A 20652-nucleotide genomic window follows, 5' to 3' on the forward strand; every position below is an offset into this window, starting at 1 on the left:
GTGTGCAGCTTATTTTAATAATTAAAAAGAAAAAAATATATATAGGTATTTTATATCACATACTTGTCATTTACATAAAATCAGCCATAACCAAAAATTTATAAGACAAGAAGAACCCATCCTAAATTGAAGTTGTTTTGTCACATACATTTTATTGCACATTCAGGTACAAAAATCACTTTCTAACATAAACCTGCAATCTCCATAAAGTTCATTTTACCACTGCAGTGTGAATAAGCATGACCTACCTAATCACATTGATTAATGCCGTCAAACGTCAAAAACATCAGTACCGATCTTGACAAAAGTACTGAAAAACATAAAGAACAATAAAACAGAATAACACATAGTACAGCTCATGTAAACCTTTACAGAACTACATCAAGCCATAAATTACAGTCATAGAACACATTATGAAACCATATCAAGTGACATAGTCTACCACAAAGCTGCAAAAAAAAAAAACCACATTCTTTATGACTTACAAGCCACTCATGCTAATCCATGTTTGCATAAGGTTTGAAGGACAAAGAAGCAGACAACAACTTCAAATAAATTGAGGCTTTTCAGGTGTATTACAAATTGTCCCTGTTTGGTCACATTGCATTTTCCGCAAGTTCTAATGAAGTAAATAAAGAACAAGGTCATAAGATACATAAGAGGTCACTGTATCATCCTTTTGGTGTGACGGTTATATGCAATTAAGGATCTATAAGATAGCATCTTTTACCAGCGGGGAAAACCTAATGAGGCCAAAGGTGACTCTAATTGCTACATTAAATGCCAGGCTGTACAAAACACCAGTACTAATCAACCAGCAGAAGTATCTATATGGATCTTTCTCTGTCTGTATAAACAGTGTGTTTACTGAGAAAGGGCTGAAATTTGGACCTCACACACACATCCTTCCTCACAGTACTTCTAAGTATTTCTAAAAAACAAAGTACTTCTAAGCTGTATTTTCCTCATATTCACATGTATAAATAAAGGAATGGAATACACAGCATGTTTTCAGTCTTAGACTCCGGGCTTCGGGGGTGTGCCCAGACCCAGTGGTTTGGTTTAAAACATTCACTTGTCACAACTACACTAATGATGTCTCACAACAACGAGTCCCAATGTACATCTCTTATGTGTCCTCCCTATCTTATTCCTTCCACCTCTTCCAGTGCTCCCCTGACTTCTCCTAAAAGAAACAGCATGTGTCCTGCAGACCACTGTGAAGGCAGGAATGGTACTGAAGATGTTTACATGACTATTATCATGATTAATATCTGTTCACAGATGTGGATCCCGTATCTATGAAACAGCATTGATCTCAACTCCCTGGCTTGCTCCAGAAACGAATGGCCTTTTGCTGCCACGTTAATGTAAACTGAGTTTGACTGCAGTTTCATGCGGTCATCCCACTGTCCAGTCTCTCTGCACAGAGCTCCCAGTCCAGCTGCTTTAGATGGCTGTGAAGTCGTACTGACAGGCAGACGCCCGTCTGGTACTAGGGCTGCTTTTATTCAGCATGGTGCTCTGGGTGCTGAAGTTGTTGCCGTTACTGCCCAAGGAGGGCTGCTGGTACTTGGTGTCTGACCCCAGAAACCTCTGCATGTGCCACCTGCGCCATTTCCGTTTGATCTCCGACTGAACCTGAGCAGACAGAGGAATAAGACAGAGAGAAAGAGGAGGGAACACAGTGAGAGAGAGAGAGAGAGAGAGAGAGAGAAAGAGAGAGAAAGAGAGAGGGGGGGGGGCAACAGAAATAATGCAAAACAGATAATGACGAGGAGTGAAAGGAAGAGGGAGGGAAGTTCATCAGAAGAACTATCATTCTTCATGTTCAAACTATTTATCTCATTACTACAAAAAGAAAAATGCATCATGAAGTGTTTCTTTTGAGTGGCTTACAATACCTCTCCATTTAGAAAGCAGTACAGTACAGCCACCACGAAACCCTGCCGGGAAAGACACCAGATTTACAAGAAAATCAATCATTAACCAATGCACATGAAGTACAATCGTTAATCTAGGCAGCAAAAATAGAAGGCAATAAATATGAGCTTCCTGGTTTTTACAGAACATGAAAATATCTCAGCTGATCCCCATATATTTATCAATGATCTTATGAATCATTGTTTGATTTCTGTGTGCCATCAACAATGCGCAGTGACAGCTTCTCAGCAAAAGAAATGTTTACAGGATTCAGTGGTAGAACAAAACAAAGTATTTTAACCTTATTGGGGGGGGGGGGGGGGGCGCTACGAGACTTTGCATCATAAATATGGCCTGATGTTTTTTTGTGAGTCCAAAAAGATCAACGTCAAGTGTTCAGTCAATTATTTGATGATGTGTTTTTACGAGGACTGTCATGAAATGACAGTAATATTGCTTTATTTTTGGGATAAACTGGTCATAGAACTGGAGCATACTTGAACATATGCCTCCATCCTATCCTCAAGCGACCTTCTTTGGCTCAAACACAAACATGAAGAGAAAATAAATATCTCTGAGGATGTCGTGGGTAGAAAGAGCTTTAAATCACATGATGTATTCATCATCACTTTAGCCATTTTAAGTAGTCTGCTGGCATTTGGAGAATCTAGACCAGATAAGGAGAGTAGTACTGACAAACAACCTAAAACAGACCACTTCCACATTTTGGTGGTGATATGAGATACCTTATATGTCACAAACCTGAAATGACCCCAGTATGAGGTCGAACACCATCCTTATGTAGGACTGGAGGTCATCAGGAGTGAAGGCAAAGATTATGTAGTTTATTCCAAAGAGCGGAATCAACAGGAGAGTCGATTTCGCCAATCTCCTGTAAGAAGAGAGAAAAGTTACTGCAAAGTGTCAAACCACTGCTCTGCTCACAGTGCAGTTAAATCTTATGTTAAGCTACTAATAATGAAAATGCAGTTGCCATCCAATCTTAAACACATGAGATGAGATACTTAAGCTGTTTGGCTCTCTGAAAAGATAACAAAGATTGAGACTGCAGTCTTAGAGATAGTTCAGATTTGAAGTTAAATATATTTAGCTATGCATGGGAATACAATCCGCTTCAGAGGGTGGATTGTAAAAGGAATGTCTGAAATGCTCTGGAGAATGACGAATGAAGATGTCTATTAATTATTATTGATCCATTTACTGCTCTGAAGCAATGTAGCTGGCGCTGGATATTTATTCATGCATTCCACAAGTGGTTCATCTACTTGAAAAAGAACCATTACGGGTGCTAGTTGGTATGGAAACTCACAAGTGCTGATTTGTCTCCTTTCTCCCCATATCTCTACAATTAATCTTCTGCCAAAGTATTCGAATGATGCAAACGAAGAGAATAAGGGTCATCTAGAGGGGGAAAAAAAAACATTTAATGCATCCATTCAGCATTACTTTCTATGTTATATTCATATACTGTATTTATTTTATGTTTCCTATTTTCACGTATTTCTATTTTAAACATTACACGATATTACACAAAGCTGAATAGAACATCATCATTTAGATCTGTGTAAACTTACCAGTATTGCTAGCAGAATGGGTGTTTTGACAATCCACCAAAGATTGTCATCTCTGATCGTTTCCCAGCATCTATTTAAAAGAAAAACACACAAAAAAAATGGCATGTTTCAGGGCACATAAATATTGGGCAAGTCATTTGAAACAGAGTAAAGTATATCTGGGAATAATAAACACCAGTGAGAAAACAGAAGTGAGGCATACAGTCCTGTACTTCCCTCATACAGTATACTCTGCCCTAGTCTATTGCCCTTTCTAACAGTAAATCTTAATCATTTATGTAATGATGAATTCTGCAGGGACTTTTCAGAAGGATACTCTCAGCTGTTAGTGTGTACTCCACTATAAATAGGCGCCCGCACTAACCTCCATAAAGTCAAGCCATTTATCACCACAGAAGGAGAACAGTCTTGTGTGATATTTGGTGAAATGGTGTTTCGAGGATCACTTTGTATCATTCCTATGGGCAATTCTCACTAAAAGGAGGCAAATTCTATACATATCCAAGTTTACACACAAACTTTTACACTTCAGAATATCAAATGGATCTGGATGACACATTTAAAGGTTGCTCTTCAAGAGAGAGCAAAGCTTTTCTTTGTTTTCATGACAGCGTACAGAGTATATTTAACGGTGCAGTGATAGCTAATTCAAATTCAGTTGAGTGTTCTCACTGCTGAGAGAGAGAAATACAGATGTACCCAACATCGTGTAAGTAAGCCTTTGTGATGCTCCATGCTGTGATGAAGACGGCCGGGACTCCTGTTAATGACAGCGACAGAGAAAAGACACTGCTTCAATATTACTCTGCAGATCCTGTCCACACGCAGTGGTATGAGGCCAGTGTATCTGAGAGCATCTGTGTATCGTTCATATACAGTAGTCTGCCCATATTCTTATGTGCAGTTGGGTGAAACTCTGTTTTGACAGGGACATGTTTACATTAACATTTCACGTTCAAGTTCTGACATTCACAAGTTTACCTGGTGTGTCACTGATTTGAATATATATCACAGTATGTCAAGTTTGACTGATAGTCATTTTTCATTTGACTGTGTGTGTGTGTGTGTGTGTGTGTGTCTCTTATCAAACATATAATTGCTTTATCATAAAATAATGACATTAACAAACCCAATCATTTTTCATTGTTAACAGCCAAACCTCCCTTCATACTTGATGAGTGTGTTTTTAGAAAGCTATTACATGGTGTGAGTAAATCAATTAAGTTTAGACTTAATAGTACACTATTAAGTTATATGCACCTACCCCAGCCAATCAGAATATACCACCAGAAGTACTTTCTTTCGGAGAAGAAAGACACTGCCAAAAGGGCATGGAGGTACAGTCCCTCCACCAGTAGCCAAAAGAAGCTGGCCATGACACCATACTGGAAGAACACCACAGCAGCTTTGCAGCCCACCTGCAGGGGGAGAGGTTGTGTACACCATTTGTAGATCACATGTGTATACAGAAAGGCAAGCAGGACATATCATGTTTACTGGGTGTTTACACAGTGTAAAATGCCCTTTTAAGGACACTTCAGAGGGATTTAAACATTACAATGTTTTACGAATTACAAAACATTTGTGTTTTGATGTAGAGAGGAATGCTGCGTTGTTTAAAACATAAAAGAACTGAGGTAAAACTGCTGTTTGTTGACGAAATTGTATTTCAGTTTGTTGGTTTGTTGATTTATTGATTTACTAATTAGGTCGGCTGTTATAACTCTGTCATAGTTCATCTTTTTTCACTCTGGTGAATATAAAATTAATAAAGCTGTTGAAAAAATTCATTATTACTCCGAAGAATAAGGGTCATTCCTGCAACCCTCATTTTTCAGTTGTGCTAAAACTAAATCCATGAAGATACAATCCCTGTACCAAGTAATTACCAAGTAATACATGCTCAGTGATGCAACCTAGTAAAACTTGCTGATGAAGCAAGACAAAATGTTATCAGGTGGAATCTAAAACAGACGACCTGGATAGGCAAACATCTGTGTGAGAGAGATAACAGTCAACAGGCGAATATGCTAACACTTCAAAGGAAGCTTACGACAGATAAAGCACAAGCGTGAGCTCTTACATCTGTGTGAACTGCCATGTGATTTTACCACATTACCCTCAGAATATCCGTTTAACTGTTTGAATCATTATCTTTGATCCCATCAGCTTTCAATAAATGTAACAGGAAACCGTTAAAACAAATGACATGCTAAATATGATGCGTCTAAAAATCGAACAAAAGCACATAATCACAACAGCACGGGCTATAAAAATACAAACTGTAGGAACAATAAATTTGGATTTATTAAAATAACACGATTAAATAAATGAAAAAGCATTACTTCATCTGACTTATATAAGCCTGGAAAACGCTTGGGTCGTATAAAAAAATCTCCTGTCACGGCGAGTACATAGGCCACCCTTTGTGAAGATGTTTAGAGGTCAAGTATGACAGTTTAAGTGTGTGACCTTGCTTGGACTGCACTGGACTAATTGTGCAAGCTTGCAGCTGCATCAAGCCTTCTACAAGCGCTTATGTTCTACGTGAAGAGTGTTTATAAAGTGGACCAACAAGAAAACCATCTCACATAAACAAACACGCATTTGCCTCCAAAAGATCATTTTTTTCGTTGACCAAACTAAGAATTTCTTCAGTTTAACCACAAGTATCTCTTTTTCGGTGTTTCATGATTTTCAATGGAGTGAAGCCAGATCTCGCAGGCTTGGTGAGCTAGTTATCGAGGGTCATGTAGGTTGGTCACATCACTCTGTGCTTTGGAGTGCTTTGTAAACATGAGCTTTCTCCACATCCTGCTGTGGGTGTTCATTAGGAGTGTTTTCTAAAGACTCTGAAGGAGTGGACAAACACAGGTATACCTTGTTGCAAACTCAGGGTAAAGGACTACTTGAGGGGTCTGCAATCAGAAGAGCAAACCTTGAAACAAAGCATTAAAGTGACATTGACGTAAGGCTGTGTTAAATGCTGTTTGTTTTATGGGAGGTAGACAAAGCCATGAGAAAACAACCCACTGAGCTTGAGGTAGATGAGTTACAGAAAGGTCTGATTGTTGCAATGGAGAAGCAACAGGACAAAATCAAAATGTAAAATGTACTCAGAGCAATTTAAAGCTTGACTGGACATGAAAGGACTGTTGTGTGGGATATAGAAAACAGAGTGTTATGTAAAACTGTGACTTTTGTGATTGATGAACATCCCAAGACAGAACAACACCCACTTACTGATACAGATCCGCAGTCATCTGGTCCCTCCATCTCAAACAGAACCACATCCTTCATGATTACTGCCACAGCTTTGAGTATGAAGGACATGAACAGGTGAATGTGGATATAGTTCCTCGTGCAGTGTAGTTTCCTGAGAACATAAAGAATCATAAAGGAGAAGTATGTTAATTGTTCTATTTGTAATAACAAACCTGCTGAGTATGTGTATGTGATATACCAATTGTATGTTCAACTAAAACATTTAGCATCTCTATATTCAAAGACAAGCAAAACTACTTGCAATTATAAAGACTGAAGCACATTTTTCACTATGCCGTATAAATATTACTGAGTGTCTAAACTTGCATTAAAAATGTTAAATTGACTGAGAGGTCTGAACCTTTTGTGAGCTATCCTGTTCACAGTCTCTGGAATATCACATACCATATATTAATTATCTTCATGTGATTTATTGCTTTACTTACATTGACTTGCAAATACCCTAACACATAGTTATACAGCTTGCTCTATTTATATAATGAACATCTGTGTTCTTGAACCCTGGTCTTTCAAAAGCTCTTCGTGCCGATCTTTGTGAGCATCAAGTATTAGACCATATTGTTTAGGACCAAGCCAACCAATCAAAGAGCCAGGAAAATGTGAGAAAGATCCTAACAAATCTGTAAAGATGTTCAACTCATTTGCAGTGGTCTGGATTGGTTTTGTTTATCCCATTGATATGCTCAAGTCTATCATTGACATTATAAAGTGAATGGTTCCCAAGTGGCGCATCCAGTAACAGCACTGTCAAACAGTGCAGAAGTGTGTTTAACATCCAAGATTAAGCTGAACACACTTGCCAACAGTGGCTGTGAGTCACAGGGAACATAACCAGCCATGGTCAACGAATGGGTGAATCAGCCATAGTCCCTCCACATTTCTTACTCAGGGACAGCCACAGATAACAAGGCACCTTTGTAAGTGCTGTAAAGTCAAGCAAATGATCAAATTTGGAAATGTTATATAACTGGTAGTGAGAAAAACCTTGACTGAGGAAAGGGTGAAGGAGGAGGTTTCTGAGAAAATGAGTAACCAAACCAGTGAGTTACCAAACAGGCGCTGTTCTGTACAAACTGTATCTTTTCCTAAAGACCACGGCACGCCTTTTATTTAGACATGCTTTACATCTGACATTTTATTACTCAACTGTGTAGAGCAAACAAATCATCCCCTTTTTACCATGCCTCACACACACACACACACACACACACACATGCGCACACACATGGACACACACATTTACTGTGGTTGTTTATCTGTTTAATAGACTGTGTGATGCTTTAAAAGCGGTGGCAGGAAACTACTTAAGCTCTGACTAACACTAACGCTGTGTTATCCTGTCCATTTTTTGTGTAACCATGCAAGGTGAAAGTACTAACACTTCCTGCATTTTACTACTGTTAAATGTCTCAGTTTATGAGTGCTCATGTTCTCCTTACCCTTGGGATGTGTTTGAGAATGTTGCAATAACAAATAAAGCAACTGACATTTCAACAATTATGCTTCCCTTTAAATGACCTTGGTGTTGTTAACGGAAAAAATATAAAAAGTACATTCAGAGAACTGTCCACAGATCTGTACACAGGAATACTAAAAAAAAAAAAATACTACAATTTAGGATAAAGGGGCTAAAGAGGAAGAACAGACCGTTAGCCGAAAGCAATAAAATGAACACATAAGATCTGTTTGGGACTGTTTGAGGCTGTGTTTGAGGAAGCCATGCATGCTCCTGACATAATTCTGCAGACTAGTATGATTTTGAAAGAGGCTTACCTAAAGAAACACAAAACAACAATGGCAACCACCAGGGATATGAGGGATACGGTGTGTCCAATGGTGTATCCAGTCCTCACTGACCTGAGAAATTCACCCTGAGAGACAGCGCAGCACATTTCACAGTTATAATGCAGTTACATATTGACTTCTCAGCTTCAGTCAAAAGGAATCTTTAATTGACCTGAAGACCACTTCTGAAGTCAGAGTCTGACCTGAAGTTTAATTACCTGACCAGTATGCTGACGGCCAATTAAACATTATATGCTAGATACAGAACACATGGCAACAGTGCAGGACTGAAGATAACTGGTTTCATGATAGGGGGGAAAAAAATAAAAGGAAACGCTATTGCAAGAAGCTTTGATTCAAGAACACATGACTGTGGAGATGTCTGATCACTCCTGACAGGGACTGTTGTGCAAACATTGCCAACAAACATGTAAGAGATAATCATACTAAAATAGTAAACTCAACGTTCAGACTTTGATTCATATTACAAATATACTTTTGAAATACGTCTGACTGTCATTTTGTACCATGTTCTGCTCATCAGCTGTGCTATTGAGATCATAGCCACAGTTGAGTTTGATGGTTATGGCATTTATTTCTGTCCAGCCAGCAGCGGTGCAGGTCTTTGATATGTTCCCTGCAAAAAAAGAGAGAGGAAAGAGTAGAGCTTATAAATGACCAAACGAGAATTCTTACTGTCCAAGTACATAAGACAACACACACACACACACACACACACAATGATTCTATCATTCCAGTTCCTATTGAAAAACAGAGATGAAGATCATAGAGCAACCCAAGATGAGACCTAAGAAAAATGTTACATTGTAACAGCAAATAACTACAAGATGAAACTCTATTATGAGTTCCTACGGTTCCCATCAATGAGATTATTGACATAGATCTGTGCTTATTTAAAAGAGCAGTTCATGTTTGCCTTTTCGAAGATCACATTTCTATTCTCGGTTGTGTAAAACAACACTCCAGAAATCTGCTCTCTCATGACATATCTAATTGAATTACGTTTTGAGCTTGAAGCTCACTTGGAGTAGTTTTCTTAGTGGAAAATAATAACTCCTGATTCCAGTTCTGGTAAATGCTCATCAAACTAAGAAAAAAAAAAAAAAGAAAAAAGAAAAGAAAAACCTCTCGGTGAGCAGTCAACTGCATACTGATCTGACATAGTCAGGATCACAGGGGAAGGGGGTGGGATCTGATTGAATCAAGATGATTCGTCCCCCCTACCATCAGCAGAGCTTCTCATCACCCAAACAGTAATCATGCTTTTTGTAAAGTGCGGGAAAAAAAAAACCACAGGGAGATGTTACTTTCACATCTCTGATTAAAGTACCTGCAGGGAAAACGCACCTAAAAGTGGCAGGCACATTATGTGATGAACGCCATGACACACTGGTCATGACCCACGACGGTGAGAAATAGAGACAGTATCTGCTGATAAAAGCTGATCCTATGATGACAGACTATAGTCATTCTGATCCTCTCAGTCTCTGTCTTCCTTTATGAAAATCTAAGCTCTATTTGTACCATTATAATGGTGTTTCAACACTTTCAGTCTATTCAGTCCAATGTAAACCGAAGTCTCTGCCTCACTTACAGACACACATACAGCTTTGAACGATTAGGAGGCGGCGGTAATTAATCTGTCAGTGACGATGAAAAGGGGATTAGGAGCTGATATATATATATATACTAAACTACAATATCACACACATTTTAGATCCACAGATTTTAGAGATATCTTAACATCACTTTAAAATGCAAGGGAAGAATCAGAAGTCTAAAATATTTTAAAGACCAAAATGTTTCTTTGCATGAACAATGAAGTGATACATCCAGGGCTGGTCTCATTATTTCAGTGCTGTTTTGTTGAAGATACAAGACCTAGTTTGCTTTTCGTTTCAAATGTAATAGTGATATATCTTTCCACATGTACCTCTGTAAAATTACACATATGTAAAAACAAAAACAAAAAAAAGAAGAAGAAGACAGAAAGAGAAAGTCACAAAATAGATAGCCTAGTTACCTAAAAAAAAAAATAAAAACAACAGTTGTTTTATTCTGTTCTTTTTGATTTTTCTCAAGTTTGCCACAGGATGTTTTGAGCTGTCATGAGTTCCCCAAGAGAGATTTTGCCTGAGCTTAGAAGTGTCGCTCAGTGAGTTATTAGATAGAATACAATTAGAGAAAGAAGACATGAATAAAACATTAACATCTTCAGCCCTGAAAATGTTCGTCTAATTTGTGGAGGCCTTATTATCCACAGGAATGCGGCAGCATTCAATTCCTGGGGGGGAAAACCTCATAAGGTTACTAGTGTCTGAAGTTGTGCCAGGAAACCTCATACATGTTAAATTAAAATTAAGACATCACTGCATTATTGTGATGCCTATAGTGTGAATATATCACTTACATATGACAAGAGTAGTATAATTTTTTTTTTTTAAATATACAACAGCTAAATTACATAAGCAAAGCATAAATAAACAGCATAAATAATCATTCTCACATTTCTGTAACACTATGGGAAAACATCAAATTACTAAAAAATACAAAAATAATTTAAAAAAAATTACAAAATGCAATACTGAGAACCAAGAGGTTAAATCTGAAAACCCTCTTAAAGAGGATGGAGTAACTGTTTTTTTCCTAATTTTTCCCAGGATTTGTATTTAATGCAACCACCAAAACCATCAATTTCAAGTGACATAAAAGCTATTCTAAAATAAAGCTGTTCTAAAATCATCAAAATATGGAAGTGCACAAACATTTAAGGGAACAGTATGCTTGCAGTCAATTCTGTTTGAGAGAATATTGCATTGTATCATAATATTCTCATGTTGTCTTTGAGAAACAGTTCAGTTTTAGTTTGCGTAATTTGACATCAGCCAGTTCAAAGAACCAAACAGGAAAACACTCAAAAGGAGGCCAAAGATTTTGTAGTTTGATCAAATGCAACTCCATCACAAGCTGGAAGATGTAAACACAGTAATAATACTCTATTAAAATTCTGCTGAACCATTTCATATGTCGCCCCCAGTCGCTGAACATTGCTTACTGCTTGAATATATGTCAGATATTTATAGTGTACAGTGCAAAAGAAAGTTTTGGTTAATTTGGGTTCAAACTATTGTACAGACAAAATGATGAAGGAGGGCATTCAAAATTCCAGTATAATCACATCATAAATAAGTAGCATTACATATTAGTTATGTAATCGGATTGATTTATAATGGTACCTCTAAGGGAACAACAGATGGTGCTTGAGCCTCACAAACAATATTCACTATGAGAAATGCTAGTCTTTATAAAACATAATATTTACAAATTCATTCAAGTCCTTCAAGAGCCCTAATCTTTAATCTTAATCACGGAATAAAACCATAAGTCTATCCGCAAAGACATTCAAAGGAAGACAGACAACAATCTGCTCATCCAGATTTGTGCAGAAGACATTGTCTGAGCAATCTCAAATAGAGGGACTAGACGGAGGAGGATAAGCTACAGCTGCAGGAGTCCACACTATGGCTGGATTTGTTTTGAATGAGGGATTGCCAAAAGAATGCTTTTATCATCCCGAAAAAACAGGAGCACCAGGATTTTCAACATCATGCACGAAGATGGCATATACCTACAGGGGGTAATCAGCCCAGTGTGATGTTGTTACAGGCCAGGCTTTTCAACAGAACTTTTCTTCTCTCTGAATGCACTGCAGCAATGCATGCTGGGGCTCAGAGATGGACCGGGTCTTAGCATGTCTTGTTTTATCTGTGAATTCCAGGTTAACCTAGAGTGAGTGGAGGTCTCCTCTGATGAAGAGTGAAAGACTGTTGTTGGAGAAGTGCCAGACAACGTGGTACAAACGGAAAAAAGAATGCAAATGATGATTTCATCCGGTTGATCATTTTAGCATACTGATTACAGATTTCCATAATCAAGGTGTGCATTCCGTTTATATCCACAGAAATAAGAAGCCTGTCATTATGACCACGAAACAAGCTCTATTTCACTTCTATTCAGACTAAAATGTGACAACACATGAAAGATAAATATTGAACTCTCAGACAAGAAAAATCATTTCTTTAGGCATAACCTGCTTTTCGTCATAATGTCAGTATCGGGCACAACAGGAAAGTTTCCTCAGTGAGAGTGAGCAAACAATTTTCTTAGTTTGAATCGTGAGCAAAGAAACCACTCAAAGACAGTTGAGTAGACGAATGGCTTCATGTTTGCCATAAAGCTTCTGGGTAAAAAGTTCAAATGTGTTGGACTATCTGACGTTCCACCCAGACTAAATTTATGACCTGTCCCTCTTGCACAAATCTGCGTGGCGCCAAGTTTTGTAACACTTGTTTTCTTTTCCATGGCTCTATAAAATAAATTACCACCTGATGCACACATGTCAAGAGGCCAAAAAGATTCTTTTGTCTCTTTAATCTAATTCTGAAATAGATTCGGGTAAGGTTAAGTGTTTTGTTCCTTTGAAGCTGCTGGTAATGTGGAATATCACCTTTTTAAGTCATCTTAAAATTATGGTTGTTTTACTTGATTAATCAAACTCATGGTTGGAGAGGATATATTCAAATATGTGCTTTCTGAGCTTGACGTGTAACACAAACTCATGTCACATTGCGGCCATAGAGCCATGTTGACAAATTGCTAGGATCCTGTTTAACTGTTCATAAACAGTTTGTGTGCTGAACAGAGAATAGTTAAATACCTCGCTGTTAGCACATGCACATTTCTGAGAAATATCGTGAACTCACCAAGGCTCTCCAGGAATTAAGTAAATGGTCAATGTCCAATAAGCAGTTAGAACTAAGAATGTCACTTCGAGTCACATATGATTTCAATTTGCTTGTTCCCTAATAACATGATCCGGTACGAGGTTAGTGAAATATAGCCCCGATCACCCAAAATTCAGTTTACCATAAAACAGCTATCAGACTTTTCCATCTAAAGCCCCAGGGTGCACGTGGCTGTAAGGTCAACCTACCCTCCGGCTCACATGCACTCCTCCTCCAATCACATCTGGGTTGTATCACTTGTCTCCAGAGGCCACATTCACCGTGAACCCCTGGGCCATATGAAGATGATAAATCCAAAGTGTTTCAACCTTTATAATCTAAATCCTTAAATCTTTGGATATTGCCCAAAAAAACTGCACACACAAGACTTGGCTTTTACAGAGAAAGTATGTAGCTTTCATCGAGAAACAGATATGACCTGGAAGCTATTGAATAGCATTAAATGAGGTTGGGTTAGGAATCAACATTAGATTTGTATTACGATTCTGAGAGATTCATAGTAAACAGGAAATTATGTAATGTCTCACAAAAAGCATCACACACAATTAAAAATCAAAGGAGATGTGAGAAAGTTACAGGGGCTTCACAGGTTTACTGGAATGTTCTATAATCATACTCACAGTCATATAACCACTCCATGACATTCCACACAAAGCCTTTATTACTTTGAAGGGATTTTTAGTTATTCACAACTATTCCAAATAAGTGCATTAAAATTACAACTTCATTTCACTTCTGTTTTCAGACTTCAAATTGTTCAGTCGTTAAAATAAGAATGCCTAAGATGAAAAACAAATTAAACACGTGCAAAAACAATTGTGAATATATAGGTTATCAGAATTGCTTTGCTTCTTTCACGGTAATGATTCTGACAGCTAACTTTGCCACAGATGGTATCTCTCTTCAAACATTGCTAACTGAATCGTGCAAGCTTGCAGATTTTTTTTTGTTTGTTTGTTTGTTTAACGACCTGAAAGGTGCCTGAGGAATCTGTCACTCTTTCCTCTCTCAGCGCTGTGCTCCATCAGTAGGTTTAAGAGTGACTGACATGTGCAACAGACAGTCAAATTGGAGCAAGGTTATGGCAACAATGACTGGTTTAATCTACTGGGCAACAAGGCAGGTTGGAGGGAAAAGAGTATCCATTGAAATATAGCTCCCCTTGGAGTGACGATTTTTAAATGCTTAGGATTTTTAATAGGTTAACTTTCGCTTTTTTCTTCTCCAAATCATTTGATCTGAGAATAGTTTGAAGCTAGCTGCTGCGTTATCTCTTAATGAATACTGAGTGCAAACATTGCCAGCTGAATGAGAAATATCATTCCGCATTTAGATCTCAGACAAAAGTCTCAATTTCCAGTAAGAAGACGAGACAGATCACATCTCGTTAATCAGGAGATGCGAGCTTAGGAGCTAATGAAAACACTACAAAATCCTTGAGGTGAATAACACATTATGTAATCACAACTAAACAGAGAGCAGAGAGATAGAGAACTTTTAAGGCTCTCCATACTTTGTAAACAATGGGGCAAGCCCCAAATGCATTACATAAAGAGCTCCCCGTCGGCCATACGACCACACAGGGAATATACACTAATGAACATAACTGAATCACTGAAAAAAACAACAAAAAAAACAAAGTTAAAGTAACATCCACGTGATATAATACACAAATCTATACACATTCCAGCCATTTCATTATTCCCAATTAAGATTACGTTATCCCCAGGTGGAAAAAATCGAACCCACTTGAGTCTCTCTAGAGTAAAGAAATAACCAATACAAATATAAAGTCATATTTTCAAAGCGCAGCCAACTTCTGCTACATATCCGAAGGGCCACAGAGCTGCACGGCTTCTCTTTGATTATCTAACAATTCTCAAAAATCAGATTACTCTTTTAAACAGATGAAAAGGCGGATGAAAAGATGGTTTTTTTATCTTCTTGTCAAGAATAAGAAAATTCATCTCATATATATACTAACAAAATACCTAAGGATACAATGTTCCAGTCGCTTGAACCTTTCTGATGTGACGTCTTTTAGCTATCGAGTTTTACTTGATAGCTAAATGCCGCATCGAAGTTAAGATGGATTGACTTGCCTGAATTTACTTCTCTGCTACATCATGGAACAGGGACAATTTACATTTTACAGCAGTGGTGTTCTGCACCAGCTAATGTACATTTAGATAAATGTCACTTTGCTGACATTTTTATGGCACGTAGCTCAGAGAGGCTTCACTGCCCATACAGCCCGGGTGTGCTTAAGCAGATACAACAAAGCATTAATTTAGTTCTATTCCTGCGGGGAATGATGTTGGGGACAGGGTCAAGAATAGATAAACTGGTCTGTTCTGATCCTGAGAACAGTACAGCAAAGATTCAATAGACATAAACAAAAGAAAAAACTACCACTGAATTTGGCAGAAAGCTGAGCTGAGTGCCGTTACAAGGGATCTGACATTGACTTACCAGTCTGGTCACCAGTCTGGCTGAACAAAGGTGGGCATGGTTTGGTGACAATCTCTCCTACTTTGGCCGATGGCCAACATAGAAGGAAATCCCATGTGCGATTGCAGCCTAAGAGGGAAAAAAAAATCACAGTGTGTCAGAATTTAGAGACATGTGATTCTATGATAGTGAGTACTATAGCTATAGAGACAAGGTCACAGGGACAGTGAACGATTCCACCAGACATGCATAAGGTATGCAAGAGCTGAACAATCTAAAGTAAGTCAGATTTAAATCTCATAATATCTAAATTAACAAATAAAGAGTCCAATAAAACACACATGGTGGCTATTTTCTTAATTTAAATACTCTTTTGCCATTTGGACAAATGTGCTGTGAAATTCAGCCAAGGAACCCAAGACAAGTATGAATCTGATAAGCGATCGTGAGAGAAAATATGGCAGATGATCATACGCTGTTCAGGTTCCTTCTGGAACAGAGAAAACTCCACTAAGGTCTTTGGAAGTGATAGAATCCCAGTTGAACGGAGAGGCAAAGGTTAAGAACACTCATAAAACTAATTGAATTTAAATTCTTCCATTCCTTTAAAAAAATATTCTTCTGTTGTCTTTTGTATTTCAGTTGTCTCACAAGAGGCTGAGTAACATACAATACAGAGTAAAAGCAATCAAAAGCAATACCACATGGGAGACTGTGCAATCACTCTTCATCTCATATTGTGAGAAAACAATCTATGTACTCTTCAGCTGCATATTACTCTGGAGAGCTGTTCACATTATAATTCACGAGACACGCCAATGAGTACACTATGCACTCTGGCAGCATCTCCAGATAAGGAACCATTGTAAGATTAGAGTCTGTATAACTTTTTGAGGATAAGCAATGTTTTTTAAACTGCACCTCAGTCTAATGAGACAGTAGCACTGACAATTCTGAATTCATTTTAAAATTAGTATACAGAAACAAAAACCTGTGCGGTCACCTGTACAAAGCGTGAAGCCACTGAGTAAATCTCAAATCATCTTATCATTTTTGCTGGTTGTTGGTTCATATAACTGACGTTCACATCAATGATATGAGCCAACCGGTATAAAAAATCAGATTAAATAATCTTAATAATCTTACTGTCCCTGAAACCACAGATTCTCATGCAAGTGTATGCAGTACTGGCCTCTCCTTTGTGCTGAATAGTGAGACAAAATTCCTATAAAGTCTTGGAATGGTTACAAATTACGTGTCTGCGTGAAGTCATAAAATATTTCATCCGTGTATGTCAATGTTTCATTAATTAACGTTCATAAAAGCAAAAAATGACAGGCCTTTATTATAACTGCTGATGTGTCAAATCAACCTAAATTAAGCTTGCAAAATACATTCCTGAGATATTATGCAATGCACTCATATTCTCACAAAAAGGACTTAAAAATTAATCTAGACATGGGATAGTACAACCTTGTCTCCTTATCTCCACTCCACTCATCGTTATTAATGGCCAATGGATCCCTCCCATTCTAAAGGCTAAAATAAATATACAGCATAAATCAGTTGGCATACAAAAGTCATTCCTCCACAGAATCTCAGTCTGTTACAGCAGTGTCATATTTTCTTACGTTATCATAGCATTTAGGCCACAGAGCACTGGATCAGTTCTATATGTCCGAACTTATGAGGTTAATTGTCACCTGTGAGAAGACGCATCATTTTATTTGAGTTTTTGATAGCAGTATTAACCCTACCAAAACCACTGTCACTTTCTGCAGTTGTCATGTTGTTGGCTAAAGGAAGAGAGCATACCTGATGTAATGTTTTCCATTTGGGACAAACACAAGTCTTTCTCTCGTTCCACAATCTTTGTGACATCACACGTTTGAGCAAACAGTGCCTGTTAAAAAACAGTGGATTCAGTCATAACCAGTTAGTTTAACATACGTGTGTGCCTTACATCCCCAATTATGCATTATATCACAGGGTGCTGAAAAAAACCAACAATGATGCCTTAGGTAGAGGTTTCTTTGAAGAATCTTGGTTAGATCATACATAGATATACTGTATGTAAATGAAAGATACTATAGCAAACGAACGGGTTTCCTAAATAAAAAGGCTACTAATATTTGCAAAAAAAACAAAGTTATAAGTTTGCTCTTCTCTTGTTGGGGCATTGTGGAGTACCAAGCAAATACATGTTATAAATCAGTGTACATCACTACATTCTTTCTACAGCTTCATCCAATTTTCCTTTAAGGTATAGTCTTCTTTCTTTGAAAATATTTCCCCTGGATTCCATCACAATGCACCAGAGGACAGTAAGATTTATGGCAGTTACTCTGGCAGATGAGGTTCTATAGTGGTGGCATTAATCAAACCTTTACTACAGTGCTTTTGTCAGCCACAAAGACAGTCCATATGGTGCTTCAGTCCAGGTCTTTGGTAAGGTGGGCGGGTTCTGATGTCAGACCTTGGCTCGACCAGAGTTTTCAGCCTGTTCCCTACAGTTGTAGTTCTCTTTATTTAAATAGTTGCTCCTTTTCTTGTTAGCAATATCACTGTAGGAACCATTTCAGTCTAATATGGCAGTTGTAGATTTTGTTTATGAATTTATTTACCTTAATGATTCTATTTCATTAAAATACAGAATGTACTCTATTCATTTGATTACTGGATATTTCCCCCAAATTTGTCACTTATAATGAACTGTTCTGTTGTTGGAAGCCATTGTCTTGAGTTAAGCACAGGTATAGACTTCCCTTATGTGAGGCATTTTTTCAAGATCCACAGGAAGTGGGGCACAAGGGAGCACATAGATTTTTATTATGAGCTTCTGAGTTGGAGCACTGTTACAGGATAGTATGAGTCAGAGTTTTTGCAGGGTAAAAAGAGTTGTGTCCGAGGACTTTGCTGACTTGGGCACAGGTGACACCTCAGAGGAACAGAAAAGCAAACTGATGCATCACAAAGGCAGTATAGGGAGTATATCGTTGCAAGAGGCATGTGAGACAGAAGAACGCTCCATGGTAACTGAGTGACAACACCACCTCATAGGTGAACACATCTCACTAGGATGGTGTAAACGAATGTCCCGATGTAGGCCTACATGAAGTAATCGTCTAGCTCCCCGATAGAGATATAAAAACGGAAAAATAAGGAGATCAAACGTTTTGCTACAATCGATACTATGATAAGCCAATTAGAAAAAAAGAGAAAAAATAAGCCAATTAGAAAAAAAGAGAAAAAAAAGAAAACCTTACTACTATCTACTATCTCATCCATGTAATTTTGTTGCATATAAACTTTTGCCCACAATCACGTGACGGGCCACAGAAGGGTTTTACAGTATGTTATGCTATCTTCTTTTGTTTTCACCGCTAGAACCAGTAAGTTAGATATTGATAAACATCTGTGATACTAAACACGCTAAATGCGATCTGGTTTCTTTTCATTTGTTTAAAATGAATAACTCTTCTTTCATTCTCAGCCAGTATTTTCTTAAATTAATTTTTACATATACCTCCTAATCCTCTCAAACTGTCCAGCAGGCGTGTACAATTACTGTCGGTCAGATTTTGTGGAGAGACCAACCAGTTTGATGTTGAGAGCTACCTCTAATCTACATGTTCCTTTCTGTTATCACATCTGACTCCATTTTCTTAAATTAGCAAGTTTATCTTAAACGTACATTATGACGAGTCGCCACTGCTTCACAAAAATGCAAACCCACTTCTGCAACCTTCGCTATTACCTCTAAAACGTGTGCTACAACAGAGAGCTAGTGGTTACTGATTAGAATTCTCTTCTGTTCAGCTAAAATCAAACTTGCAGTTGGGAATGAGATAGAGAGATAAGAATTAGTCATTGAATCAATTTCGTGCATGCACCAAGACAAACGAATTCAAACTAGTCGTCGAGAGTAGAACACAGTTAAGTAGGAGAATTGTAATTCCCTTTTCACGGGACAGTAAGATCAAGTAAACAAGTAGTTTCGAGTTTACAGCTTTACAGCTGTATTACAGCTTTAAAATGAGAATAATCGTGCATGGTTTATACATCTTTAGGTTTGTTAATGTTACTTCCATCAGAATGATCAGATATTTTTCGCAAGTACAATAGCCGACTAAGTGATTGAACAGACACTCCGCTTTGAATAGTTCCGTGGTTTGGATCAATATGAATGGTATCATTACGGTATGCGTTTACTGGATTAAATAAACCATACTCACAGGTCCAAAGGAACAAGTTAGATATAATACGAGGATTCTTTTGGGTATATCCATTATTCGTTAGTTTTTTGGCACAGCACTTATACAATGTGTTGGTTTCCCTTCCTCGACTTCCTTCTCTTTTTGTTCTTCCTTAAATTTCTTTAGTTCTGTCCGTATTTTCCAGTCAAGACAACGCAGAAATGGTTTGAGAATCTGAAACGAGAAACTTCACGTTTTGTAATCCCACGAATTCCTTGCACCGACGCTCTTAAGTGTAGAGAAAGGAGTGCTGAATTCTCTGCATGATGTCACCTGTCTTTGCAGCGCTCTCTGTGCGTTCAGCACAGATACTGCGCGATTTCTTCGTTTCAGTCATGTAAACTGTATCCATTCATAAATGTTTCTTAAGTGTGCGCAGTACCCTGTCATCAGCCAATAAGCGCTCGAATCAAATCATATAGTTGCATGAGTGGAGAATCAAAGACACTATCCCACTTGCATGCCAAATCCATTGTTCATTAACTAAGACGTTGAAAAGTGTCTTACCGAATTCAATAAAAGAAAGAAAAA

At 37.9% G+C, this 20652-nt stretch overlaps 1 protein-coding gene across 1 annotated transcript; it reads right to left on the reverse strand.

Moving 5' to 3' along the window:
• Positions 1–1449: 1449 nt before the first annotated feature.
• vipr1a (vasoactive intestinal peptide receptor 1a) lies at positions 1450–20154 on the reverse strand. The gene is made up of 13 exons (XM_030773985.1): positions 20101–20154; positions 17681–17768; positions 15887–15994; positions 9116–9225; positions 8577–8674; positions 6762–6894; positions 4783–4936; positions 4218–4278; positions 3519–3588; positions 3254–3345; positions 2686–2815; positions 1905–1946; positions 1450–1641 (listed from the first exon to the last, which is right to left on the reverse strand). The coding sequence occupies exons 1-13, from the start codon at positions 20152–20154 to the stop codon at positions 1450–1452; spliced, it is 1332 nt and encodes a 443-aa protein (XP_030629845.1).
• Between the last annotated feature and the right edge of the window lie 498 nt (positions 20155–20652).

Source organism: Chanos chanos, chromosome 5 (assembly GCF_902362185.1).
Source record: "Chanos chanos chromosome 5, fChaCha1.1, whole genome shotgun sequence".
NCBI classification, from domain to species: Eukaryota; Metazoa; Chordata; class Actinopteri; order Gonorynchiformes; family Chanidae; genus Chanos; species Chanos chanos.

Excerpts from the sequence above, each read along its gene's own strand:
- vipr1a (XM_030773985.1), bottom strand. The coding sequence starts at position 20,154 with ATGGATATACCCAAAAGAATCCTCGTATTATATCTAACTTGTTCCTTT. Across the intron at positions 17,769-20,100 it reads TAACTTGTTCCTTTGGACCT|GCACTGTTTGCTCAAACGTG; the intron begins GTGAGTATGGTT and ends GTTTTTTAACAG. Across the intron at positions 1,642-1,904 it reads ACTGCTTTCTAAATGGAGAG|GTTCAGTCGGAGATCAAACG; the intron begins GTATTGTAAGCC and ends CTGTCTGCTCAG.